Source organism: Pholis gunnellus, assembly GCF_910591455.1.
Source record: "Pholis gunnellus genome assembly, chromosome: 15".
Lineage (NCBI taxonomy): Eukaryota > Metazoa > Chordata > Actinopteri > Perciformes > Pholidae > Pholis > Pholis gunnellus.
The window spans coordinates 11466142-11492907 of record NC_136542.1 but is presented as its reverse complement, the minus strand read 5'-3'; the positions used below and the strand labels follow the sequence as shown (position 1 = coordinate 11492907).

At 43.1% G+C, this 26766-nt stretch overlaps 4 protein-coding genes across 6 annotated transcripts; 2 read left to right on the top strand and 2 right to left on the bottom strand.

Annotated features, from left to right (window-relative positions):
• Positions 1-396: 396 nt before the first annotated feature.
• disp2 (dispatched RND transporter family member 2) lies at positions 397-12221 on the top strand (the record flags this gene model as incomplete). The annotated part of the gene is made up of 10 exons (XM_079175233.1): positions 397-491; positions 4184-4328; positions 4535-4812; positions 5280-5309; positions 5432-5555; positions 6200-6315; positions 7225-7340; positions 8138-8235; positions 8376-8534; positions 8904-12221. 10 exons carry the CDS (start codon positions 397-399, stop codon positions 12219-12221), a joined length of 4479 nt encoding a protein of 1492 aa, XP_079031359.1.
• A 1153-nt stretch (positions 12222-13374) lies between these two features.
• rpusd2 (RNA pseudouridine synthase domain containing 2) lies at positions 13375-16180 on the bottom strand (the record flags this gene model as incomplete). Its single annotated transcript, XM_079174073.1, has 3 exons — positions 13375-14824; positions 15010-15306; positions 15509-16180. The coding sequence occupies 3 exons, from the start codon at positions 16178-16180 to the stop codon at positions 13997-13999; spliced, it is 1797 nt and encodes a 598-aa protein (XP_079030199.1). The 3' UTR covers positions 13375-13996.
• Positions 16181-16734: 554 nt separating this feature from the next.
• On the bottom strand, positions 16735-20527 carry pcmtl (l-isoaspartyl protein carboxyl methyltransferase, like). Of its 3 annotated transcripts, none has more exons than XM_079174989.1 (9): positions 20455-20527; positions 20014-20181; positions 19245-19349; positions 19060-19091; positions 18871-18975; positions 18655-18775; positions 18473-18558; positions 17642-17811; positions 16735-17441 (listed from the first exon to the last, which is right to left on the bottom strand). In XM_079174989.1, exons 2-9 carry the CDS (start codon positions 20129-20131, stop codon positions 17405-17407), a joined length of 774 nt encoding a protein of 257 aa, XP_079031115.1. In that variant the 5' UTR covers positions 20132-20181; positions 20455-20527; the 3' UTR covers positions 16735-17404. The 3 variants fall into 3 exon arrangements, with proteins under 3 accessions (XP_079031115.1, XP_079031116.1, XP_079031114.1); XM_079174990.1 differs by having other exon boundaries at positions 16735-17477; positions 20014-20149; positions 20455-20511; XM_079174988.1 differs by having other exon boundaries at positions 20014-20149; positions 20455-20511.
• Positions 20528-20655: 128 nt separating this feature from the next.
• Positions 20656-22537, top strand: ccdc32 (coiled-coil domain containing 32). The gene is made up of 4 exons (XM_079174886.1): positions 20656-20768; positions 21065-21327; positions 21602-21755; positions 21841-22537. Exons 2-4 carry the CDS (start codon positions 21078-21080, stop codon positions 22031-22033), a joined length of 597 nt encoding a protein of 198 aa, XP_079031012.1. The 5' UTR covers positions 20656-20768; positions 21065-21077; the 3' UTR covers positions 22034-22537.
• The last annotated feature ends 4229 nt before the right edge of the window (positions 22538-26766 follow it).

Sequence of the window (26766 nt, the reverse complement as noted above, 5' to 3'; positions counted from 1 at the left end):
ATTTTTTTTAACACAGCATCCCTGTCTGTGCACCTTCACAACGTACTCACTAAACAGCGGCTGTAGCTCCTGTCTGAGCCAATTAAGCAGGCACTGATGCACACTATCCGTGACTTTGCGCTCCAGCACCGCGGCCGGTTGGATAGCGACCAGGCATCGTCCTCAGCATCACCGCGGCTCCGCCAATCAGGGCGAAGCTCGGGGCAGATTAACCCAAACAGCCCTGGTGCTGCTCTGTAGTACCAGCGTCAGAAACAAGCTCCTGGTCCTCGTGTAGGCTACTCAGTCTGGGCAGATGGGGACTGTTTGGTTAACCCAATTCTAAATAACAGGAAATTCATATGCTAGCCTTTTATTTTTTTGTATTGGTTTTAATAAAGCGCAGTCAGGAGGGAGATGGAAGCTTGCTCGATAATAGGAGAAAGCACGGATGCGATAGTGATGGATGATTATCCTACAGATGAAAGGGGGATTCAGGAGCCTTGCCAAAGGTGAGTTGCCTTTTCTTATCCGTGCATTTCTCTGGTGCGTACCGTAGAAAAATAAATGACGTTTCCAGTGGTAGACGTGGATGCGTTTTAACCCTTCTGTGGCCGATGTGAGTATCGTTCATCCAGCTGTGTTTATGCTGTGCACATTAGGATCATGCACATGATATGATTACTACTGTTGCGATTTCTGCCATTACACTATTATAATTGGCATTTCATTTCATTTAGCTGTTGTCAACTTACTTTTAAGATTTGTATGCATTTTCAGGTCGAATATCATGACTTAATCCATGATTTCACAAGGTATACGTATTTTAGCACTGTTAAAAAAGAGCTGGTGTATACTTTCAGCGATAGTTTATCATCACATAAATAACATGTTATGCTCTTATTGTTTGCCTTTGACATAAGCTACTGTATGCAGTCTCACGCTCACAGCTACACTAGCTGACACTGATTTGTTAAGTGTCATCAACCTCCTGCTGGGTCGATGTCACCCTGTCACTCACCCACCGCTGCTTTATATATATATACATACATATATATAACAAATAATACTCAAGGGTCTTTGTCCTCTAAATAACACAGAAGTTGTCTTTTTAGGAAGGTTAACAGTTAGCCTCCTGCATACAGCCTGAGCTTTTGTGCTTTTTGTCTTGTGTGTGCGTGCGTGCGTGTGTGTGTGTGTGTGTGTGTGTGTGTGTGTGTGTGTGTGTGATTGGCAGTTGAGGAGATGTTTGAGGACATGACATTGACTGGCATCTGGAGAGTTGATGTAAGAGACGTGCTGTTAAAAGGAAAAGACACAGAGACCTAAAGGCAGATGGAGGAGAGCAAGAGCTGAGAGTCTTAAGCCAGTTATAGATATTTTTTGATTCTCCTTGCTGGAGTCTTTTGAATGCCTTAAAGCTCTCCTCAATCCCTATTCTTACATCTTAAATGAGTGCACACAAGATCACTACACCAGTCAAACTTCGCTTTCAAGGGTGTAAAATTAGTCTTAAGAACAACTTACTAACATAGTGGAAAATTACTAATATTTACGCAGGTATTGTACTGAGGCACACATTTGACGCACTTGTACTTTTCTTATACTTTACAAACTGCGTTTATTCATCCGCTAGAACTAAAGCAGTCTCATACAACAGCCCAGGAATGAATCTTACCCATGTAAAGGTTACAGTGTTCAGTTTCAGAGAGATGTTCATTTAACTTTCTTGTCATTTTGGAGGCTGTAGTTTGCAGTGCTGTTGAATTATAATTCTTTAAATACTGTGAGGTGTTTCTAATATTTTGTCTGCCCTCAGTTATGTGTCATGGGTGTTGAATTAGACTTCATTCGTTTAGCTAATGACTGTATTTATAATGAAATGAGACACTGCACTACTCTACTGCTTTGATGTTTCTCAGATTTATAAGGTCATTCTGACGTCAGTGCACAATGCAAGTGTCTTTTTAAATCCCGGGTGTGGGGAGCAGCTCGGTGACACCTTGCTGGATGTATTTTTGTATTCATCCAATGCAATATTAATGAGTATCACAAAATTGCTCTCCTCATGAGTGTGTGTGTGTATGTGTGGCAGCTCTGTGAAGAACCATCAAAGGGGCGTAATGGGATTAAATACTGAGCGGCTGTCAGTCACAGGTTACACAGTACCCACTAATAATTTAGCATCTATTTTACACGCTTGGAGTTCTGTATCGATGGAGTTTATCATGCTACAGCATTAGAAACAGTGTTAACAGTGTTGATTTCCTGATACTTTCTATGAGTGTATTTACTCACTCCAGCACCTAAATAGGTCAAATTAGATGACAAACATGTGCAATGTGCCTAAGAGCTGCTGAGAGCACTGAGGCCTTTCTATTATTCAGATCATATTACAGTTTTATTGTAATACGAAGACAAAACAGTGAGATTCAGGTCCTCGCTGAGCTACACCACTAATCCCACTGCTACTGTATACCAACAAACCAACAGACTTCACTTCATCCGTGCGCCTTATTATGGGATGCAAATAAAACAGCGTGAGGTCATTTAGGCTCTGTTGACTTACTCTGTCGCCATGGTGACAAAGGAAGTGCGGTTGGATCCAGTCTACTGTGGAAAATCAAGCATGTGGTATAGTTGACACAGACCTCAGGCCCCTCCGGAGAGATACAACCAAAGCATTCCTCAGTAAATCAGTTCGGTTTATTTACATTAGCTTATATACAACGAGCCTTTATGACTTCTTAAAATCAAAATTCTGGAAATAGATGAAATAAAACTAAAATAAACGATCCTATCTGACTGGAAATCAGGACTGTGTTCAGATTTAACTTCTCGATATGTACAGCCTCCCCCTTAAGTTTGGAAAAATAATGTTCTGTGTTGCCTGAGAAGATCGTACACAGTCAGATTATTCTCTGTATCAGCTTGTTCCGGCTCTTCAGTGAAGCTAAATAATGTTTACACCCATAAGACCTCATGCTTTCATAGCAGCTGGCGACATCTTTAGTATCTTTTAATTTAAAATAAAGTTCTGTATTTGTATTTCATAATTTAATTGTTTTGGTATGTTGGTATGTGTTAATATGGTAGAAAAGGAATGGAATTAAATTTGAGATTAAAAGTCCACAGTCATGCTATCTAGGCACAGCGCTAACATCGTATCTTTGTGCGTTTTCATTCTAACATTTGCTAATTAGCTGTAAACACAAAGCGCAGCTGAGACGCCGATGAGAACGTCATTACTTTTGCAGGTGTTTGGTCACAAACAAAAGTCCTGGAAATTGAAGAGATAAAGCTAAAAAGTCAGGGGACCAGCTAAGTTATTACAGTTCTTCCTGAGGGGAACATAAATGTCTATAACAAATTTCATGACAATCCATCCAATCAATTTCACTCAAAACCACAAATCCAAACCTTATGGTGGCACTTATATCAGGGGATCACCAAAGTCACGAGCATTCATCCACAGGGAAACATCAATGTCTGCACATTGTTATCAATCTATTCAATTGTTATATTTCAATATAGACCAAAGCGGTGGGCCAGCCAATATGACCCTCTCTAGAGCTAGCTGCTGCTGTGGCTGAAAATAGATATTTTTGCAGCAGTTCCATTTTCCTGCAAACTATAGTGTAGTTAGAATGAGACAGGAATACATTTCAAATTTAAAACATATCATTTATTCCAGGGTTCTCCTGACTGCAGGAGAGTCTTCACTCACTCATGTTATCTATCCTGGACAGCCGCCTATACCGCTCTCATTACGGGGTCTGTGACATGATGTGTAAACAGTCTCTCACTCTCTCTCTTCTACTTCTTTCACTTGTAGCCTCCCTTCTTTTTTAATTGGGCCTCCTTACTTCCATCGGCCAAGTGCCTTACCCATAAATCTGTCACTTACCTCATTAGCTCTGCTGGCCCGCTCGACTCTCCGTTGAATATTAGATGAAGCTTAGAATGCAGTCAAGAACCTGAGATGTCAATCAATGAGATAGATTGCTAAGTTTTACAAACATTGCCTTCTGCACGGTTTCCCTGACTGAACTTTTGCCTCTTCAGTTTTTGTTGCTCCTTTCTGTCTTTTTTGCGTACCTGTCAATCATTTCTACTCTCCTGCAGCCATATATTCCCTCTCTTCTCTTTTTCATGCCCTCTCACCCATCTTTCTCTCCTCCTGTCTGTCTTCTCCTGTCCTCAGCGAGATCCCGGCGGTGTCTCTGTGCCCTCCTGACGGCGAGTGTTCAGCCGAGGCCCAGTTGACAGTCATCCAGTCTGAGGGGGAGCTATGTGACAGCTGCAGCAGCCTCAACAGACCCTCTTCCTCCTGCCAGCTTTATCACCAAGTATGCCTGACTGTACTGTGTGCTGTTTAGGATAGAAACTTGGGGACTCATTAAAACAGAAAGGTTAGAGATAGATTCAGAATCTGGGAGGCAGGGGCAATAAAAGTAATTGTATCGCTCAAAAGACTTGAATATGGAGAAAAATATACACAATTTCTGTGATTTATATTCTCCATGTGCATTTTCTATCTTCCTTTCTTCATTAGGTCCCCCAGTGTCCTCAAGCTGGGGCCTACAATTCGCCACATCTCCGAAAATGTCCCCACTGCAGCCACTATGGTCCAATCAAGCCAAACACCTACCGCGACTGTCATTCAAACACAACAGGTCCTCATGCTGAAGGAGGCGTCGTGGTGAAGGTGGAACATAGTTGTAGTTCTGGCCATCAGACGTCTCGTCACGGCGCGGTGAGATGTCATTGGCTGAGAGGGTCAAATGAGAGCAGGACACAGAAACCGACGCAGCGGCACGTGGTGACAGTAAGGTGTGTTCAAAAGACTACTTATACATTTTTGGTATTGTGCCTGTTTGGCTTCTGGCAGAGAGTTAGATGAGATGATTGATGCCACCCAGAAGCCCGTTAGCTTAGCATAAAGACTTGAAACAGCTAGCCTTGATCTGTCCAAAGGTAAAACTAAACACAAACTCACCACTAAAGTTCACTAATTAACATGTTATATGTTGTTTGTTTAATCAGTACAAAGTGAGTGTAAAAATGACAAATTTAGTTTTTGTATGGATTTACCAAATGAGATATAATGTGTTAACCAGTGAGCTTTAGAAGTGCTGGTAAGTTTATTTTTTACCTTTGGACAGAGCTATGCTAGTTGTTTTTCCCTGTTCCCATCCTTTATGCTAAGCTAAGCTAACAGACTGGCTGTAGATGTAATGAGCATTTTGTGTGGTGTCTTTATTCAAATTATTATAAACAAAGTTCTCAACTGTTAACAGGGACGGAGGACTGTACTACATCCTGAGAAAGTAAGTATTCAAACGAATTTTCCCTGTAACAGCCTCTTTTAAAGTCTCTTCTAATTTGTTTACAATAATTATTTTTTACCCATGTGCCATGTCTTCTTCTTCTGTGGTTTTCTATTTGGCAGTTATTCCCAGGTGATAGTGGACTATCCGTTAGCAGTGTTGGTGGGTTGTGCCGTGCTGCTGCTGGGATGCTCACTAGCTGGACTCTTCATTGGTCCACTGCCAGACTTCTCTGACCCACTGCTGGTGAGTCTCTCTCTCTCTCACACACACTCACACAAAAGCACACAGTGTCTAAAATGTAAACCTGCAGCCCCCCTTGGTGCAGCACAAGTATATACTGTCACCCTTCTGTCAAGTCTACAACACAAACCTCCCTTACCACCTTAGGCTGAGTGTTAATTACTGTTTCTTTAATGACTCATGATCTCAGCCGTATCTATTTACTTCAGTATTATCTCGGATTCAATGAACTGCACTGAATGAGATCATGCTCGCTGTCGTATTAATTAAATACATCTTCTCACCTTTGAGATGCAAGCGTACAGGATAAACACTAATTAAAACATCATTATGAAAATGCAACATGTGAATCTTTACAATGCATCGTTAAAGTGAATCTAAAAAGATTTACATAAGAATGAGATATGATGGATTTATGGGGCTCTCTTTTCAAATAACATCAAACATCATTTACCAAACAAGCTAATTTAGACATTATAGGCTGCTTGTGATGCTGATTTATTCAGTATGCTGCTGCAGTGCATCAATGAGCACCAGCGTCCACACTGTGCCTTTAGCTTTGATGTGTGTGTGTGTGTGTGTGTGTGTGTGTGTGTGTGTGTGTGTGTGTGTGTGTGTGTGTGTGTGTGTGTGTGCTCTTTTTTCAGGGCTTTGAGCCACGGGGAACATACATCGGAGTTCGCCAGGCCAGCTTGTCTGAGCTACAGGAGAACACTGGCCCGGGGAGAAAACTGTCTCCTTTACCGCAGCAGCTCAGTAGAAGGTCAGCAGAGAGATTCAGTAGAGCGCAGGCTTTACTGCACCACTGACCGATGCACACAGATGCTTTACAAATATGAGTTTTCATGCTGCGTGTATAGGGTTGGTCGCCGGAAAGGGCTCTAAAACTGGAAAACTGAGTTTGTGTGCCTATAATGGTTATTTAAACATATGACAGTAGAGAACACGTTAACAAATAGAAATAGAAATAAAAGTGGATTGAATATAAGAATATTAGTATGATTTTCTTTAAGACTATTAATACAAGAAGCTATTAATAAAAGTATATACAGTCAACATTTTAACAAAATAAATGAGTTTATTAAAGCTATTCTAATTTATATATATATATATTTTATATTAATGATCAAATATGTAAAAAGGGTAACTTGTAGTAAGAAACCCACTGAGAATCACCCCCGACTGCAGTTTGATACGATTGATTTCTTGCGTCTTTTAGCTCCTTGTTATGGTTTTCCGTCCTACGACTTTGTTTTGATTCACTCTCACGGCTCTCATCTGTGTTTTCACCGAAAAAGCTCTAATAAACTGTACAATATCTGCTCAGCACCAAATGACAGACAAAGTTAGCGACTACCTGGTGATCAAAGTGGAACATTTAGCAGCTAATGGGAGAGATTTCCCTCAGACGTTGGTGGTTACATTTGCCAGGTAGCCGGAAACACAACTTCAAATGACTGTTGCCACATATCTGCTGGATGTGAAAATATGTCGGAGTTGGGTTTACAGCTTATTGCACAGCCCCCAAGTGGCCAAAAAACTAAAAAATTACTGCAAGTTTAAAATGATTCACTTGTGAGACTTTTCAATTTTCCACTTATTTGGAACAAAACGTGTATTTGTATAAATAAGGCTGAAAACGGACATATATGTGTGCTTCTATCTGTGCTAGTTTTGGGGGTGCTGTCAGCGGAGACGGCAGTGGCAGCCAGGATGCCTCCAGGCTTCGCATCAAGAGGATGCTGGCCAGAGACTCGTCTCCAGACACGTTCCTCTGTGATGCTCCAGGTGGGTCAGTCCTGATCAGTTCATTCCGGTCAGGAAACCGTCATAAATTAATCTCTCAAATTTATTGTAACAATCAAAACACGGCCATAATCCTGACGGTAGATTTTTGCACAATTGCAAAAGACACCAAGTTATGAAGGATGCGTAACACTGCTGGCTCCCTCATCCTCAGCAGAGCAAGACAATGAAATGGAAATATTATTAAAACAATGTAAATATGATGAGGGCTTATTCAACAGTTGAGCAACTTGCATATATGCAAATCCTGTGAGCTGAAGGCAAAGCCTTCCAGCTTGTTAGGGAATAATCAGCACTGCCAGCAAACTAATGAAAACAGTACAACATAAAAAACAACAGTTACAGCTCTTTGGTTAACTGCAAATCAACAAATAAATAGTGAGATCGCTAGAAGACATGAATAATAGCTTTTAGCTTCGAAGAGAACAGTTTGAATGCATTTCCTTTAGCAGGCTATCCAAGATTTTTTGTCTCTAAACTCTATTTTGAAATAGTGTGCTGGCAGATCAGACAAGACTGTACTTTGATTTGCCTAATAAATACACAGACAACTCCCTAAATGGATTTATGAGCAGTTCCCAGACTTGAGGTTTTCACTTTATAACGCCTTTTTTTAATTTAAAACAGACGGGAGGATAGAACACACAAGAAATGTGTTTCTAGCCTGGTTCGACACTGGTTTAACCATTCTGACCTTTCTCACCAGTCCAACAAAGTGATGATTCACAGCTGCCCATCTTGTTCCTGTATGTTGAAACCATCTGTCTCCCTCCATGCAGGCGAGCGTTTGGCTCAGCTGGTGTTTCGATCAGAAAACTCAGCCAGTCTCTGGAGTCTGAAGGCCATCCACGCCATGTGTGAGATGGAGCAATCCAGGGTTCGCTCCGATCTACTCAGTCTCCCCTTTGCTCCTCTGACTTTTGCTTCATTCGTCATCTCTTTAATTAATTCATTTTTTTGCGAGTTTGTTTCAAAACTGGGCATGTGTTCAAAAGATCTTTCACTCGTCTGATACAGATTCGCTCCCAGGCTCAGTTCCAGGACTTGTGCCAGCAGCATGTGAGGGGGGAGGCCGAGGGAACGTCCAGAGGCGGCTGTTGTCCAAGCTGGTCTCTGGGGAATTACTTGGCTGTCCTCAGTAACGCCTCCTGCTGCCTCAGTCTCACCTCACACCAGGTTCTGTAGCTTTTTCCTCTTATTAAGAATTGACCAAACAACAAGTTACTACATGAGTTGTAATTAGGTTTTTGTTAGGTTTAGATGGTACACTGTCCATCTTGTGAAGTTAACTGTCTAGTACGTGTTGTTAAAGAAGAATTGCTTTTTTTTTAGTCAAGAGTTAGATCAGAAGATCGGGAGTGGGAATGATCTTCTCATCCAACTTTCCTGCAGAAAACAAATGTGCGCTTTTTATAAAATTGTCCTTAAAGTTGATGCTGCAGGTTCTGGGAAAGTGGATGAGGTAGTTTACAATACTTAGTTAACTCTGGAGTGCACTGAATATGTTTTAGTGTCTGAATTTTCTTTCTCCATTTTCTCCCTAAGGTGTCTGAGTCTTTGAACCTTCTCCGGAAATGTGGTCCCTACTATCACGAGGGACATCTAGTGGAGGCCTGTGTCGAGAGACCCAAACACGGCGGCTGTTCCTCTGTCCCGTCTCGCTGTAAACAATCTCGTGTGGTGTTCCAAATCCTGCACTTCCTGGTTGATAAAGACTTCCTCAGCCCGCAGACCGTTGAATACAAGATCCCTACGCTGAAGTACAGCCTTCTGTTCTTACCCGTCGACAAAGGAGAACACATGATGGAGATATACATGAACAGCCTTGAGGGCAGGGAACTGAGGTACAACAACACCACTATCACTGGCATGGACTTCGGCATCAAGCAGAAGCTTTTCAAGTATTACCTGGCAAGAGATTCCATCTACCCTGTGCTGGCGGTTGCCTCTCTTCTTTTCTCTATGGCTCTTTATCTCCACTCTCTCTTCATAGTAGCATTATCTGTGATAGCAATCACAGGCTCCCTCCTGACCTCCTATTTCTTCTACAAAGTAGCATTTCGCCTGACATTCTTCCCGCTGGTCAACCTCTCAGCAGCTCTTATTCTCTTGGGAAGCTGCTCCAATCAGGTTTTCATCTTCGCTGATTTCTGGAATCTGCAGCTATCCCAGAATCCGTCGGCCTCCCTTGAGAAGAGAGTAAACAGAGCTTTGCAGGAAGTCGGCTATTTGATTTTAGCGTCGGGGTTGACCTCCAGCGCAGCATTTTTCTCTGGTTATCTCAGCAGCATCACAGTAATCAGATGTTTCGCTGTTTATCTCGGAACTGCCTCATTTATCAGCTCCATCGTGGCATTAGTTTGGCTGCCGTGCTCTTTCGTTCTGCGCGAGCGCTACATAGAAGCGTCCTCTGCGTCCGTAGCAGTGCAGGGATGGAAACCATGCTGCTCCAAAAACGCCGGTGGCTTCTGGGATACGAGCTTGCGCAAGAGATGCCTCTTCAATCTCGGGCAGAAGCTGAGAGAATTAAAAAGAGGTCTCAGTGACACTTCCAATTTGTTATTTCTGAAAATCCTGCCTTGTGCAGTGGTGAAGTTTAGGTACATCTGGGTGTGCTGGTTTGCAGTGCTGGCTGCTGGGGGCATGTACATGTCCTGCATTGACCCAGGCATGAAGCTGCCCACCTTAGACAGCAGGGTTGCCCAGCTTTTCCGCTCCAATCACCCGTTTGAAAGATACGACGCAGAGTATCGTCACATGTTCATGTTTGAGAGACAGAGGAATGGAGAGGATAAACCCGTTGAGTTAAGGCTTGTTTGGGGTGTCAAGCCAACTGATAACGGGGATCACTTTAACCCCAAGAGCAATGGCTCTTTGGTTTTTGACCCAGGCTTTAACATGAGCCAGCCAGACTCTCAGGTTTGGTTGAGGGATTTATGTGGACGGGTTCAGAACCAAAGCTTTTATTCCCCTCCGTCACCTGAGGATAAAGACGCTGTGACAGACAATATCTGTCTTGTGGAGCAGCTAACACAGTGGGTGTCTGTCAGACGGTGCTCAGAGAGTGATGACTCCCTCCCTTTTTGCTGTAATGACATCCCTTTCCCCTACACTCCCAGCGTTTTTGAGAACTGCCTCAGTATGATGCTGGAGGAGAGGTATGCTGAGGGCCATCTGGCCCACAGCAGAGGGCTGTACTTCCAGCCAGATGGCAGGGTCGCTGCCCTCGTGTTGGCATTCAAAACCACATACCTCTACAGCTTCAACTTTAGCCAAACCAGTCTTTTCTACAAAGAAATCCTGACATGGTTTAACAGAGAAATGTCCGGCGCGCCACAAGGGCTGGAGAATGGCTGGTTCATCAGTCACCTGACTCTTTTTGATCTACAACAAGCTTTAAGCTCAGAGACTCTAGTAGTAGCTGGCTTCTCAGTAGCTCTCACGTTTGCTTTGCTTCTCTTAACCACCTGGAATATTCTACTGAGCATATATGGGACTGTAGCTGTAGGAGGGAGTGTTTTTGTCACTATCGGCCTCCTTGTTCTTCTTGAATGGCAGCTGAGCGGCATCGAGGCTCTGTTTATATCATCAGCAGCAGGGCTGTCTGTTGACTTTGTTGCCAACTACTGCATTTCCTACAGCTTGGCTCCTCATTCAGACAAAATTAGCAAAGTAGCACACTCCACAAAAAGAATGGGATGTCCCGTAGCAATAGTTTCTGGTGCATTTTTCTCCATTGGGATCATCATGTTGCCTGCCACGGTCTTGCTGTTCCGAAAACTGGGGATTTTCCTCTTTTTGGTGAAATGTGTAGCATGTGGATTTGCAACCTTCTTTTTCCAGTCCCTGTGCTGCTTTTTTGGACCCCAGAAAAACTGCGGAAAGATCTCGCTGCCGTGTTTCTCAGATCACAATGATGGCGTGCTGTCCTCCTGCTCGGCAGCAGAGCCCGGTTCCTTGTCAGCTAACGGGGCCTTTGGCAGATCTAGAGTGAGGAGGAGTTATGACAAAGAAGCAGGTGGCTATCTCTACCCCGACCACCAACGTCAGCAGAGACAGAAACAGACCGGAGCAGGGGGAGCTGGGGGCCGAGGACCGGAGCAGTACGAGCTGCAGCCATTGGCCTATCGTCTGAGCGACAGCTTTGAAAACAGCACATGCACCAGTAAGCTGTCCAACCGGCCGTCTGTGCTCTCTGATGAGATCGATTACTGTGGGAGGGACGAGGGCAGGAATAGCACAGGTGGGAACAGTGAGGAGATGTGCAGTCATCAACATGAGACCTGCCAACCGCCTCCAGCCCTTCAGACCTCATCTCCGTACAGAGAAAACACCCTGCGGCCCGAAGGCGTAGCGAAGGACAAGCTGCTGTGTAAAACATTCAGAGGCCAGTCTGGTGGGGTGAAGGACTGGAGCAATACATCGTTCTCCTCATCTTCCAGCATGGAGGACACCATCGTCAGCCACACACTGGAGACCATTGACCAGCCATCTCACTGCAGGGACGACCGAACCACAGAGGAGAGCCTCCATCACCATCACCACTCTAATAAAGGGAACCTCTCCCTGTCTCAGAGCTCCTGCGAGGGTCTGGAGGACTCTAATGAAACGTGCCTGAGTGACATTGAACCAGGGCCTTCCAGTACGCGACAAAATGAAGGCGAAGAAGAGGTTCAGTTACAACCAGGACACCTAAACGGGAAGAGAGACACACTTCGTCTCTCACTGAAAGAAACCGTTTATGAGACTTGTAATAAGGGCCGCACCAGTCAGAGTGAAGAAGTTGTGATCTTACCCAACAGTAAGCCAGACCTGCCAGACGTTTGGATCAAGAGAGATGGAAAACGTGAGGACACATGCTGAGCAAAGATGGAGGACTCTTTGCAAACAATATACAGAAACTACAAAAGGAGCATACACCGTTACTTTTGAGTAATACATAAAGGAAAAATAAGCCACCCAAATGTAACAGCATGTTTGTCTAATGTTGCTGCCAGGGTTGTTACAGATCATCAGTGTCTCCTCAGCGAAAGGTCTAATCAAAGCATGACTTGTAAAAAAAATTGCATTTTCAGACAGAAGACAATGAAAGATAAAGCTTTCATAGAAAAAAAGAAATCAAGTAATGCACCTGCTGCTGCAGAGTTTACTTTGTGCCTGGAACTTTTGTAACATCTGCACGGACTGGGTTATAACGAAATACAGTGTCTCCATGCAGGAAAAGACCTCAATGAGCCATATACATTCATACATTCACACTGAATACTATTCGATAAACAGAGAAAGTTTGCTACTCAATGCAGCTCTATCACTTCACTAAAGTCAGTTGGTTTTGCACTTGTGGCAATGATGTGTACAGTATGTCCTTTGTGACCATTGCATAGAAAGCCTGAAAGCTACAGTGAGTAACGTGTCATTTGTAGTGTCCTAGGTTGTTTGCATTTAGTGTTTCACTGTCAAATTAAGAGTCATGCTGTTTATTCAAGTGTTGGTGCCAAATACATTTAATGTTTACGTACTTTACAAAAAGGCAAAAAAGGGTTTTAATGCAGATATAACACTATATGTGGGTTTATACACTGTTGGCAAATTAAGGAGGAAGCTCTAATCTCTTATTTCTGAAGCAGTAGGTGTGCATCACATACAACTGCTTCAACAGCAATTTGTACATAGACCTTGCAGCAGCACTGTTAAGAGAACCTCCAACCGATAATCTACGAAGAGGAAAGCCTGTGTCTACAGCCCACCCCACAGCTGAGATGTCACATCAGCTGGTTTTATGTGCAAATGACAGTATTTATGACATAAACAGCATGTGCCAGATGTCTTTCAACAGGTCGTTTCAGATGCTGAAACTACTGAAACTCTGTTTTGTGCAAAGGGTGCGTCCTTTAAAAAAGATAAGAGAGAGGTCTATGGTTCTTAATAAGTATATACAAAGAGGTGTTAGAGGTGCAGTGATGGTGGTTCAGCACAAAGGCCTGGCAAAGACGAAACTTCTGTCTGATGTGCCTGTGAGCAGCTTTATTTTCCAGCGTTCTCTTCGTAAGAAGTGGTTTCTTTTGACATCTTGACTGTATAATCACAATTCTACATTGAGCATTCGTTTGAAAATCACTCAGCAGAAAATAACCTGCCTCAGAGTCACAAAATGATTCACAGGCTTTCAGGGGGGGGGATATGTTTGGGTGTTTATTTCTTTCTCCAGAATCGCTGACTCCACCTACACCTCACCGCCACTATCATTTACAGGTGTCAATGTTGTTAACTTTTCACAAAGCTCAAAATAAAATAAATCATTTATTTTCCTGCAGACTGGCTTTTTATTTCAGATCATGGTTTGAGTACTGGCAGATTACAGACTTAAAAAGGATGAAATCATATAAAAACTATTCTCTTGACCATTAAAACAAAAATGAGAATCAATACAAAACCCATTTCCTATTTGTATTTAAGGCATAAAAAGCTTGGAGCCAAAGGAAAACATATTTCTACATTCAGCATATGTTAAGACAGGAAATTTAAAACTGCCTCAGAGCAAAACCTCTCAATGGATTTCTGATCATTCTTTTAAATGTCTGGGAACAAAACATGCACGATGGCAGTAACCTAAAAACACCAACGTCACGAGCATCAGGTCAGCACCAATCATCCTCGACCCAGTCCTCTTTGGCCCAATCGGGTAAACTTGTGGAATATTCAAAGTCAGGTCCTTTGTAGCGTAAAGCGTGGAGGTACATGATGAGTTCCTTCTCTGTGGGATCCGGTCGGACCAGCTTACATTCACTACACAGGTGGTCTCTCGTCTCTGGAGGACTTTTGAGAGTTGTTGCCTCTGTTTGATTTCCATTTGATTTGTTGGGCTGAGATTTGGGAGAGGAGGCATCGTTACCGTCAGGCTCCGTGCAGCCCTGACTCACCTTATCCACTGTCTCACTGCTTGAGCTGCCACATGCTGGCAGCTGTGTGTCGGTCTGATGACTCTCTGCACTTTTGTTGGGTTCAGAAGGACCATCTAATAGACGTCCTTTCTCAGACGCTTTGTTTTTCTCGGCCTCTTGCTCAATCCCATCGTCCGGAATATCCAGCAGGTGGAGACTTTCCTGCGAGCGATGTTCCTCTACCAGGGCCTGAAAGAGCTCCTCATTACTCTTTCCCACCAGCCCCCCCTTCCCCCTGTGTGGACCCCAGGCCGAGGACCCATAGATGGGATCATTGAGGATGGGGAAGCCCAGGTACTGGAGGTGGACCCGGATCTGGTGTGTGCGGCCAGTCAGTGGTAAACAACGGACCACGCTGGTTTTCCCATTAAAGGTGAGCCTCTGGAAGACGGTTCTGCACTCCTTTCCCTTCGGATCGACACGGCAGAGGCCAATTTTAAAGGAAACGACCAGGATAGGCTCCTCGCAGATCAGCTCCTCTTCTGGAAACTCACCCTCTACTCTGCACACGTACTCCTTTTCAAGCTGTTAGAAAGTACAAATGTTAAGGACATTTTTGAGACCGCTATGGTAAATGCACCTTTGATTGCATTACGTAAAAAAAGTATGACAAAAGCTAAATATTACCATTATTGTCTAAACCCACTGGCATACGTGCACATGTCAGTGTGTGCTGTGGACTTAACCACGTGAAAGCGTCCTGAACACACCTGTCTGTCTCTCACCAACTGGTCCAGTTTCTTTGAGGTCTCCAGCGTCCTGGCAAACAGCAGCACTCCCGAGGTGAGCCTGTCCAGCCTGTGGACCGTGTGGAGCTCAGAGATGCCTCGCTCTTTTCCCAGGATGAAAATCACCGTGTTGTGGCGGAAACGGCCGCAGGGGTGGACCGGGATGGAGGCGGGCTTGTTGACCACAAGCACTTCCCCGTCGTCCACCAGAACCTCCAGGGGTCTGCCGACTACAGGGGGCTCGTGGCGATGCACCGTGTTCTTCATGTGGTCATTATTCTGTGGATGGTCACAAACACGTTTGTTTAATTACATCTTTAATGAGGAACTTCTGCCAAGCTAGAGACACATTTAGAAACATCAATACAGCAGACAGACTTAATATCACTATATAGGAACTTATTCTGTCATTGAGCCATGCTTATAATAGCCTCATGATAACACTGGCACTTCAGACATGACATCATACAGTGACACTGACCCTGAGCACCACAGACAGGTCGTCCACAGGTGTCTCGTTCAGCCGGATGCGACCCTCTTTGGTGGCCCTCTGGTAATACTCGATGGTCTCGGCTCTGAACTCGCTCTTGAACACCTCCAGGAGGCTCTTCCCGATCCACCGGCCTTTGCAGTACGTTTTGAAGTCAAAGTAGTAGGGGTAGACTTTGCGTAGGCCACCTTCAAAGTAGTACGAGGTCTCGTCGAAGTGCTCCTGGCTGAAGCTGACACCCGGGTTCCGCTTCTGCGGAGGGGGGATGTATCTCTCGCCCGGACGGAGCTTCTTCCCTCCCGCTCCTCTTCGCCTCTTGCTTTGGCCACTTGTCTCGGCTTCGCCCCGCTCGTCGCTCTTTCTTTTCACACTCTCTGCCGCCTCTTTCGTCGTGGTTTTCTCACCGGACACCGGGGTGTTTACCTCCGCCGCCGGTGTTGAACTGTCGCATGCTGCCTGCTCCATCGTCGAGCTGCTCCGTGTACACCGTGGAGAGCAAAAATGGCGATTCAGAGGACAAATAACGTTATAAAATGAAATAAAGTGACGCTTTATTTGATCAATTACACGCCTATTATTATTATTAACGCCCGTTTGAGCCGAAGAGAAGACAGACAGAAAACTACGTTCTCTCAAACCTCTGACAGACACACTCACGTGCATCGCTCTCTAGCTAAAGGACCTTCTCGCTAAAAGCGCATAGCGATGACGTAAATATGTAGTCCAATCAGTCCAATGTGTAGTTCAACCTATCAAACCTTGCTGTTTCTTCTTCTTTTCATTTGTCTTTATGAACAAATCAGCTCATCAACGAGGCATTATCGCCACCAACTGTTCAGAATGAGTATTTAGTTTGGTTTTTACTAGATACCTTACTAATGGACTGATATGATGAGGTTGAAGTCATAATATTTATTTGTTCCAGGTTTTGAAGAGTTTGTCTATTGTATGAGAAGAGGTTGTGTAGCTGACATTCTCTGGAAAAACTATTTAAAATGTTCATCAATGATTACTACATTTAAGACAATATGTCTTGAAAGATAATAAGGTACGGTAATGAGGGTACAATAATTGATTATATTATTATTTGTATTATGTTGGTACAGAACAAGGCTTTTATCTTACTTAGTCAAAAATATTAAACATTCCTTCCGTGTGCTTTCTGTAGCTCTCCCTGATGCAATCATTTGCTGTAGAAAAGTGAAAACGATAATGTATCCATTTAGTGGGTTTTATTAATAAATCTTACACATAAGTCAGTGCCTCAGTTAATCAATTTTTGGCACAATGCCCCCTTTGCTCTACAGTAACAATGTCAAACAGGACATATCCTAAACATACAGTATATGATGCCAGTAAAAACTATTTCCTACCACAAAATATATATATTACATTGTTAATTTACTGAATTTTCATTTAACTTCCTTGGCTTGTACTTTTGTCTTTTTTGTTTGTCTTTAGGTGTTACTGCATTCAAAGCCAAAGCATTCCCATAAGATTACACACAAGGTCACACATTTACCACTCATCTGAATTTCCCACAATCATCCAGAAGAACACGTTCTGTAGCTTCTTAAGCTGATATTGCACTTTTCTTAAGGCTGAACTTGACTGACTTACCCATATATAAAATACTGTGAATCACTTCGATCTCAGGCAACCTATCTTTGTCATCCACAATAACCTCATCACTCTCTAACTGACCCAGAGCATTCTGTGAGTATGGTCATCAGTCCAGCGGTGGTCGCTCATTCAGTCTTGAGTTTTATCACTCTTGGAAGACGATCTGGTCGGGCAAACAGAGAAGGATCCTCCTTGTACGTTGCTGGGAGACAACTGAGGGCAGGTGGCTGTTAAGACCAGAGCTCAGTGGAACCGTGAGAAGCGTTACGGGGCCCCGGAGATGCAACACCAACGCCACCTCCTGTGGGGGCAACCACACTGCAGTCAGAGCTCACCTCTGGGGAGAGAGGGAAGGACAGCGTTGATATGATCAGGAACAAGCCACAGGATGGAGGTGGATGCGACTCGTGACGCATGAAACACACTGAAGATTACAGAGGCAGCTGTCATTCATTGATTTGGGTTTTAAAATGATAGGTTATGAGTGTTTTAGTGCAATACCCAGGCCACTGGCGCCTCTTGTCAGTCAGGGGGACGTAAATCACTCCCATCAGAGCTTTCTTGAGAAAGGTCCCATCGCTCTGCCGATCGTACTGTTCCAACACCTGACTGCCGCCGTCGGGGCCCACTGGGAGAACCAACCGCCCACCAAGCTTCAGCTGCTCCAAGAGCTTTGACAAACAGACGGCAGAAAACAGAAATTTCACATGAGTTCATGTTCAAGAAGCAATTTCAGGCTGCCCTCTGCATATCCAAGTTCCCTCATAGTTTACATCACTCTTTTATAGTGACCCCTGACTGTTTAAGATTCACTTTACTACAGTAGACAAATGAGGTACATCATTCCTAGAACCCGCACCTTTTTTGGCTAAAAAACGTTTAAAGTTTTTGGACTCATCTTTGAGCTACAGAGACATTTTAAACTAGATTATTTTATAAACAGGATTAAGGATTATTTGAGCACTGAATATACTTGTCATGACACTAAATGACAATTCTTTGGTTGATGCAATTTGCTGGTTTTGTTTCAAGTCTGTTGTCTACTTTATTTGAAATTCTTCATGTCTTTAACTTTTTGCTGTTTTGTTTTTTAAGTCGGTTATTTGTGTTTTTATGTGGTGTGAAACATCTCGGCCAGCACTCTCTTGGAAATGAGATCGCAAATTCTCAATGGGATTATCCTGGTTAAATAAAGGTTACATATGTACTGCAATGTGTTTTAACCTTAACTCTCTGTGCTACATTGTTATGGATTTTGGATGTAGCTAAAGATTAAGTGCATGATTTCTCTTATTCTATTTTCACAGAAGTGAAAGCCATACGTGTCCTTACAGCCTTAGGAACAGTAGCTGCAGCTGCACCAACATGAATGGCATCATACGGCGCTCCTTCTGGGTGGCCGAGCCGTCCATCTCCCACTGTGGACAGATGTGGGTTTGACCTTTATAGTCTTTCGTGGCTGTGCAACATCAAAATTAAAACAAAAAAATCCATAACTTCATCTCATGACTCACTTGTAAGTTTGATGCGTCCAGAGCTGAGCAGCACTGGGTCGTCAGCTTGCACATTTCTTATTGACATTTGAACCAGTTCATCAATGTGTTCAATGCCAACCACTTTACCACTAGGTCCTGTCTACAAACAAAAGAAAAATGCAGCTATTGCACTCACTCATATTGTGCATTTAATACCAACTGGTAGGAAACATGCAAAGTTTATACAGCACTTACCATCCTTGCAAAGCAGGCTGTGAGATATCCACTTCCTGAACCCACATCCAGTGCCGATGCCCCTTCAGTTAGTTTGTCACTTAACAGCTCCAAAGCATGAGCATGCTGTCAAACCACCATAGAAAAACATTCAGCCCATCATGTGTATGTACATAAGTGAACTATAGCAGTTCAGTGCTTGTTACTCACCATGTGTGGTGCACTGATGGTCGCTCTGTAGCCTGTGATAAGAAAAAGCATAACACAGTCATAGCACACATCTGTGGTCAGGAAACACAACATAACACACAATGAATGTATTCACTCAAATAACTGTTACCACATTAATAGGCAAGTGTGTGTATGTGTCTTTAAAGAATGACTAAAATGGATACCTATGGACTGAGGAGAGTCTGCATAAGGATAGTCTATAGCGTAGAGCCCTCTGTCTGTAGCCAGCATGGCATCAAACACTCGGTCGCTGCGGATCACCCCGTGATCTGGAGGAGAAAAGAGGAGGCAATTACACAGAGACAAAATAGAAAATGTGTGCAGGTTGAACCCTGTGAGTTTCCATTTACCCTTTAATGTGAATGGAAAACTAATTATACAGGCTTTTTAGATAAAACAAAGGCGAATGAAAGCATAGTACTGGGTCAATATTTAAAGCTTGGAGGTATATCAATATATATATATATATATATACATATATATATACTATGTTTTGATAATTGTGTAGGATTTCGGTCATCATAACATCATGATAGCATACATGTATTTCCCTTGTTTTAAAGGCTACATTACAGTTGAATAAACTAATTCTCATTTTTCCTTTCCTTAAACTTTTTCCACACGGTTTGAATTTAACTTTCCAATTTCAACTTGCCACAAGAGTATCCACGTGTCAATTCAATATCCAGCAGCCCTATTTGGTTTTCATTTAAATGTGTCTTGATAATTGTGAGTAATACAATATACTCCGTGTCTTTTTCTTTTCTTATTTTAAACGATCCTCCATATTACTAAAGAGAAGATAATCCCCATTTTTTGTTTACATTATAAAAACACCAGCTGTCACTCAAAATATGTTTAGTTGTGGACCTTTGAGGTGTAAAGTAAATTCCTTGTAATGTCATGCTTAGGTCCCTGAGATCTGCCCATTACCCCTCAGCCTGTTGATGAGCTCTGGATGCGTCTTGCCGCTGGACATCCACGCCATGGTCCGGGACAGCAGCACACCCATCGGGACTGCCACTACTGCCAGGCGCAACGCTGCGTGCATCTCCTACACTGGATCTTCCTGCAGGGACATGATGATCAACGCTTGCAAACTTACATAAAACACACAAATAATCGTAACACACATTTAATAGTCAGTCATAATCAGGTTAACAATCAGTCCAAGCAAAGCTGGATTTAACGTAACAAATTAATGACATTAAAGTGAACTTGACAGTTAGCCACCGAGCTCATCCAGCTCCATATTGTATCGCGAAACAAACAAATTAACATTAAGTGATGAACCTATAATATATGCTAATGTCAGTTCTTTAAATGATCAATACGAATAAAACAATTCAACAGAGACCAGCAGGACTTGTTTACCTTAATAGTTCGTCACCGTGTCAGTTCCTTCCAGCTGGAACTTACTTCCTGACTTCCTGACTCTCTTCTCTGACACACAGCCCCTGACCAATAAGATGCGGGTTTCCAACATAACGCCCCAGAGATCCAATCATGTTTTAGAAACGTTTGATGGACGGTTATAATGTCCAATCATATGACACTAAATAAGGAAGTGGACGTCCCCCATTTAAGACACTGGATCATGGACACAGTTAGCTAGCGAGGCTAATCTTTCATCTTTAATATCATACTTTAGAAGAAATAACGGTTATTCTATCAAGAGTTTCACACAGGTAAGACATGTTTGTAAATCATTATGACGACGAACCGTTTAAAAACACTTGAAAGGAAACAATACTCAATAAAATAGGTTTTAGACACCAAAGTAGCTAAGTATGTTGATAGATGTTGGTAAATTAACGCTCAGCATTTGATTGTGCTTAGTATTTGGATACCTGTACAGTTTACCTTTCAGATGTTTTACATTTCTATTCTAAATGTCTCCCGATGCCTGTTTTAATGCTGCTGAAAGACCCATCACCACAATTGTGCTAATGCTAATTCATATTGACTTCTGTTCTAACTCAAGTCAGTTGACCAGAATGATTGAAGACTTCGAGAATAAGGAGGACGTCCGGTCCAGCGGGGAGCTGTGGACTGAAATCTGCTCCAGTCTGCCGGAGTCACAAGCTGAACCAGCCCCAGCGATCAACACGGAGTTCAGGGACTCATTCGAGCCAGCCGCACAAGTCGGATTGCAGCACAATGGACACTCAAATGGGACAAATACCCGTTCTTCTTACACCGGATGGGAACCCATGGAGGATTCTGAGATCTACATAGCCAGCTTAGGTACACGCATCCTTCCCGTCTCCTCCTGCCCCTTCCATGACTGCATGCATCGTGTCACATTCAGCTCACCCTGTCCTCATTACAGCGTCCATCATCTTAATCAGGTTGTATGTGAGATATTTGGAGTTATAGGGTTTCAAAGTCCTGATGGGCATTTTATTTAACTCTTTTTCTGACATATAAACTAAACGTCAGAAATGTTCCCCCCACCTTAATTAATCATTTTGATTTTACATGAAAAATGAAGTATTTTTTTGTCTACATTTTGATGCAGAGAACCGCCTGAAGAAATTAAAGGGCCAGTCAAGTGATGTGACATCCAGGGACATGTTGCGCTCCTTGTCTCAAGCTAAGAAAGAATGTTGGGATAGATTCCTGCATGACGCTCAGACCTCGGAGATCTTCCAAGGCGGTGACATGGATGAGAGGTAGGATGATAGATTATTCCTTCATATTATGATACACACACGAACTTCTGCCAGGACACAAACATGAGGTACTTCTCTTCTCTAGCGCTCTTGAAAACTTCAAGAGGTGGTTGATTCCTGAGAAGGTGGCCATCAGCGCAGAAGAGCTGGAGTACCTCCTGAGACCGTCTCAGAATAACGAACAGGCTGAAGCAAACCAAACCGAGATCGAAGAGGTGGACACGACGGGAGAGCGAGCCAACCCCGAGGAAGATGGCGCACACAGCCCGGAGAAATGAGTGTTAAATTAGTAACACCGAAAGAAGAACTAATGTGGCGTGTATTCAGTAGCGCTGACTTGTTCCCCCCATGCTCATTTTGAGCTGTGTTATGTCATAGCACTGTTCTGTTAGCTTTTGTTAACAGTGGTCAAAGAAGCAATTACAGCCTGTCATCATCCTCTGTAACCCCAGCAACTGAGTGTTAAGTACGTATTCAGTCATTGTTATTCATCCCTTGAAGGATTGTTAGTCTGTCTACTGATTCCCATTATATGTGTTACAATAATGGCTCTCTTCATTCAATATATATGCAGAAGTTAATGAAGGAGCCCAAAAAGTACCATGTTGTAATTGAGACTCTTGTGACATCTTGCAGACGTTATACAGTTGTGACATCTAGAGTGGGAATACTCTGTGATATATTCCTGAAAATATTGTAACATATTGTGTAACATCTTTATTTTTGCCATAATGTTTTTACCAATTAAGTTTTACCCACGTTTCAATAAAAACATAAAGTAGAATTGATTCTGTTTATTTGTCGGCACACAAGCTGAAGCAAGGGCACCGTTATATTTAGCTAGCCAGCTGAGGTACAATCCGACACATTTGTGCATATAAGAGCAAGCGTGAGGGTCGACAGTGTAAAGTGTAGCAGGGTTTTCTCCTGTGGTCGACCTTTCTCGCTGCAGTATCTTTAGATGGCAACAAAGAACATTTTTTTTAAAGATGACCTTTCTTTGTGACAGTGGAGACGGTCAGTAAATGTGACGAAAGAGAGTAGAGGAATGACATGCAGCAGCTGATCCAGCCGGGAATCAAACTGGAGACTGGCCTCTGCTGCATCAAATCTTAAAATATGTCTCCCCCAAGTCCCCCAACTTAAAGGAAGCCTATACACCATAGTAGCTTATCAGTCGGTCCAGTTGTTTCCAAGCTGAGCGGCCGAGAGGGATCACTGACGGCAATAGACTCCCAACATTTTGAAAACTGTTAATAATAGAACTAGTTTGACCATGAGTTTGCAATATAGTTAACACAATAGTAACACATCCCCCAAAATGACCACAAAGTTGAATTAACTGCTAATTAGGGCTGCTGTATTAATAGACTATTAGTATTAGCTAGATGTATCTAATACATTGGCAACTGAGTTTTATTCTGAATAAAATCAATTCAACCAGGGTAAATGTTCTTAAGCAGCATTCATTTGAATAACAGCAACCTTCATGCTCTAATGTGAATCAATTTCAGCTGAGGTCTTTGAAATGAAAACCTTTGGGAAGCCTCCTGATTGTCCTGCTGTATCTTCCAGGACCCAGAGGACAGAAAGTGTGAAATCAACTGAAAGCATGCAAGTTAAACAGTGTTTGTTCAAATGTTGCCATTTATCTTGACATAATAGAGTGGACTTTATATAACTTTTCCTGGAGAATGCTTATTATGATTTTAGTGAGTCAAAAGCAGTGACTTGCAGCTTCCGAGGTCTCATAGAGTCGTGCTTTATCGTAGGTCGTAGGTTAGACTGGGATAACAGATGACAGTGTGGAGCAGCGGATGGCAGGAAATTAAAATATGATTTGCACCCATCACTGATTCAGATTAAATTTCTGTGGAAGGTGTTAATGAAGAAACCCATGCAGCTGTGGTGTCCCCTGACAAAAAAAAGCTTCAGCAACCATTTAACCATCAATGTCATCTCTGGATAAAGATAAAAAATAAATACATTGTAATATATCAACACAACAAGCACAACATGTTTAATCTCAATTAAGGTATGTCAGCGAGTTTGCAATTAAATGCATTTTCGGGAGAAGTTGGATATTTGAACAACAGTAAAACCCCTTAGCACCATCCAGTATCAATGGTGTGAGATGAAATTGCTAATTTATGTCCCTATCGTTCCCCCCCTCCCACAGCAGCAGCTCTGGCAACTATCAACCCTCATCAAGTGGTAGGGGTCCTGGCTGAGACCAATAAGGACCCAACGCCAGATTACTCACCAGGACAAATCGACGGTCTCACATCAACCCCATACTCAGATGTCTTCACTGGCTCCCTGTAGCTTTTAGGAGACACTTTAAAATTCTCACTATCATTTACAGAGCACTACACGGTCAGGCTTCTTCATATGTAGCTGATCTACTTCACCCCAAATTCACCCGCCCACGCTCTCAGGTCTGACGCTTTGGGTCTTCTGTCTGTCCCACGCACTCGCCTTAAGACCCGTGGTGACCGAGCTTTTGAGGCAGTAGCACCAAGGCTATGGAATGCTCTGCCTGCACCTCTGCGCCTCGCAGATTCTGTGAACACTTTCAGAAACCAGCTCAAAACGCACCGCTTTAGACTGGCGTTTGGGTAAAACCCATGTCCTAGACCTGCTTTTAAACCATGTTTTAATTTTGTATGTAAATTATTGTCCCTATGGTCACATTGTGATTTTTATGCTTGTAATTTCTGCCCTGTTAAGCACTTTGTGACTTTTGTCTGTGAAAAGCGCTTTATAAATAAATTGTATGCTTACTTACTTACTTACAACTTACAACAAGATCTAGATTAAGGTGTAGTCGCAGTCACCCCATCGGGACAGAGATGGATGATGATAAATTCCTTCCAGTAGGCCCCCTGGACAAACACTAAAGTTCAAGTTGTTTTTCACTGATACTACAGTCAAATCATTTTGTATTAATTAACATTTCCCTGGGCTTACGTCACCACCCACAAGCTCTTAACATTTTTCGGACTCATTTTCTATGCAGCACTTCTGAAACTGCTCTGGGAGACATCAGTCTTCTCTGTGGTATTTCTTGCCACTTTGTTGACCCGGGGCAGGTTTTTGGGTGATAGTCTTAGCCACACAGGGAGCGCAATGCAACAATGGAAGGACCTAAATGCAGGCAATGCAGGCCAACAGCAACAGTTCAGGGGGTTATTGCAAAGGAGAACATACATACCCTCACTTGCATGTCCAAACAGAAAGACTATCGAGCCTACGACAGCAGGAATGGGGAAGGGGAAAGTGCAGGTAGGTACAGATGGGGTTCAGGTAACAGGGTAACAGAGGTTTAAAAGCAATGACACAAAGCAACACTGACAATCTGGCAACTGATTGGGGTAGAGAACTGGTTAAATATCTGCAGGGCTGTTGAGGGTAAGTGGAAACAGGTGAGCAGGTGATGGCTAAAAGAAGTTACTGCAAGGCAGGAGGGAGTGGCTGGATGTGAGTGTCAGGTGACTGGGAGAGGTGTTAGAGTCGGAGTGCATCTGGTGGACAGGTAGAAAATGCCAATGACGGAGCCTGGGGAAGTGGAAATGTAACTGGAGAGAGGGACAGAGAGCTAGAATGTGACAACCGTCACACCAGGAGGTACATGGTCATCCTTTTCACCTGAGCCCCCCTCCTTAAGTATCGAAGACAGCTGCAAGACCCGTTTTCACCCACAAAACATTAGTGTCAATGAGCGGATGGTTGCAAGCAAGGCCCAGACAAGATACAGACACTACATTAAAGGAAAACCAACCAAATGGGGCTTGAAGCTTTTTGTGTTGGCCCGACAATAGCAGTGATTAAACAGTTACGGCTTTTCCTTCAGGAGTTGGATTGCCTATTGACTCAGTGATGTCCCTCGTAAAGCCTGGATATCTGGGAACTGGATATCATGCATTTGTTGGCAACCTCGACACAAGCCCATGCAAGACTATTCAAAGACCTGTTTGCCGTGAACATTCGGGCTTGTGGAATTTAAAGGAAGATCAGGAGGGACTGCAGTGCTCACAAAGCAAACGAGGAGCCACATGCGCATGTGAAATAGGTGGACGTGCCTCAGGTTGCCGTCTGCTCAGCAGTAGCACTGTGCACAGGAAAGGGTGACGAGCCAGGCTGGTTGGCATGGCTACAAACAGCTACCATGATTAATAATTGCATAATGATAAAATTGCTTTATAAATCCTTAAATATTTTTCATTTTCTCCGGTTCATGTTAATTTTCTTCACAATCAGCCCTCCGTTCTGGTCAAGTCCCAGTGCTATGCCATTGAATTTAGTCCTGGTTTACTCTTTGCGGATCCTCACTCGATGAATCATTCAGTCATACGGGTTCTGCTTTTAGTTGCTTTGGGAGGAGACTCACAATTTCTAAATTAGTTTCAGTTTTATAAATATTTAGGTTTGTACTGCAGGAGGAAGGTCGTGGTTTGTCTCTTAATTGTTCTATTTCATTTATGCTCCTAATGTTGGTTTCTGGGTGTTTGCCTAGAAAGGGGCCCCGTTGTGAAAAATCTCACAGCTGGATATTTCCTAAAAAGGATTCAGAGATAACATAATACAGTTGTAACAATTTATATGTCAGCTCTTCCACTTAGTTCAGATTTCTGTTATAGGGCAAGTTTAGGATAAAATGAGTGATGATCTATTAGAAATAATATCAAATGTGTAACATTAAAAAATGACTATATAAAACCAAAGACACGTTATAAGTCCCAATAGGAAAATCATAGTGATTCCATGGCATAACAATGCCATAAAACAAGGCAAGGTCATTATAAATGTATTATTTATTACCATATTGTTCCCAAGAGGAATATCATAGGAGATTATAATGGTTGTTCATGGAGGGTAATGTCAGACAGTCATCTGAGAGAGAGAGAGAGAGAGAGAGAGAGAGAGAGAGAGAGAGAGAGAGAGAGAGAGAGAGAGAGAGAGAGAGAGAGAGAGAGAGAGAGCGATCACCTCTATATTCAGAAGCGAGTGG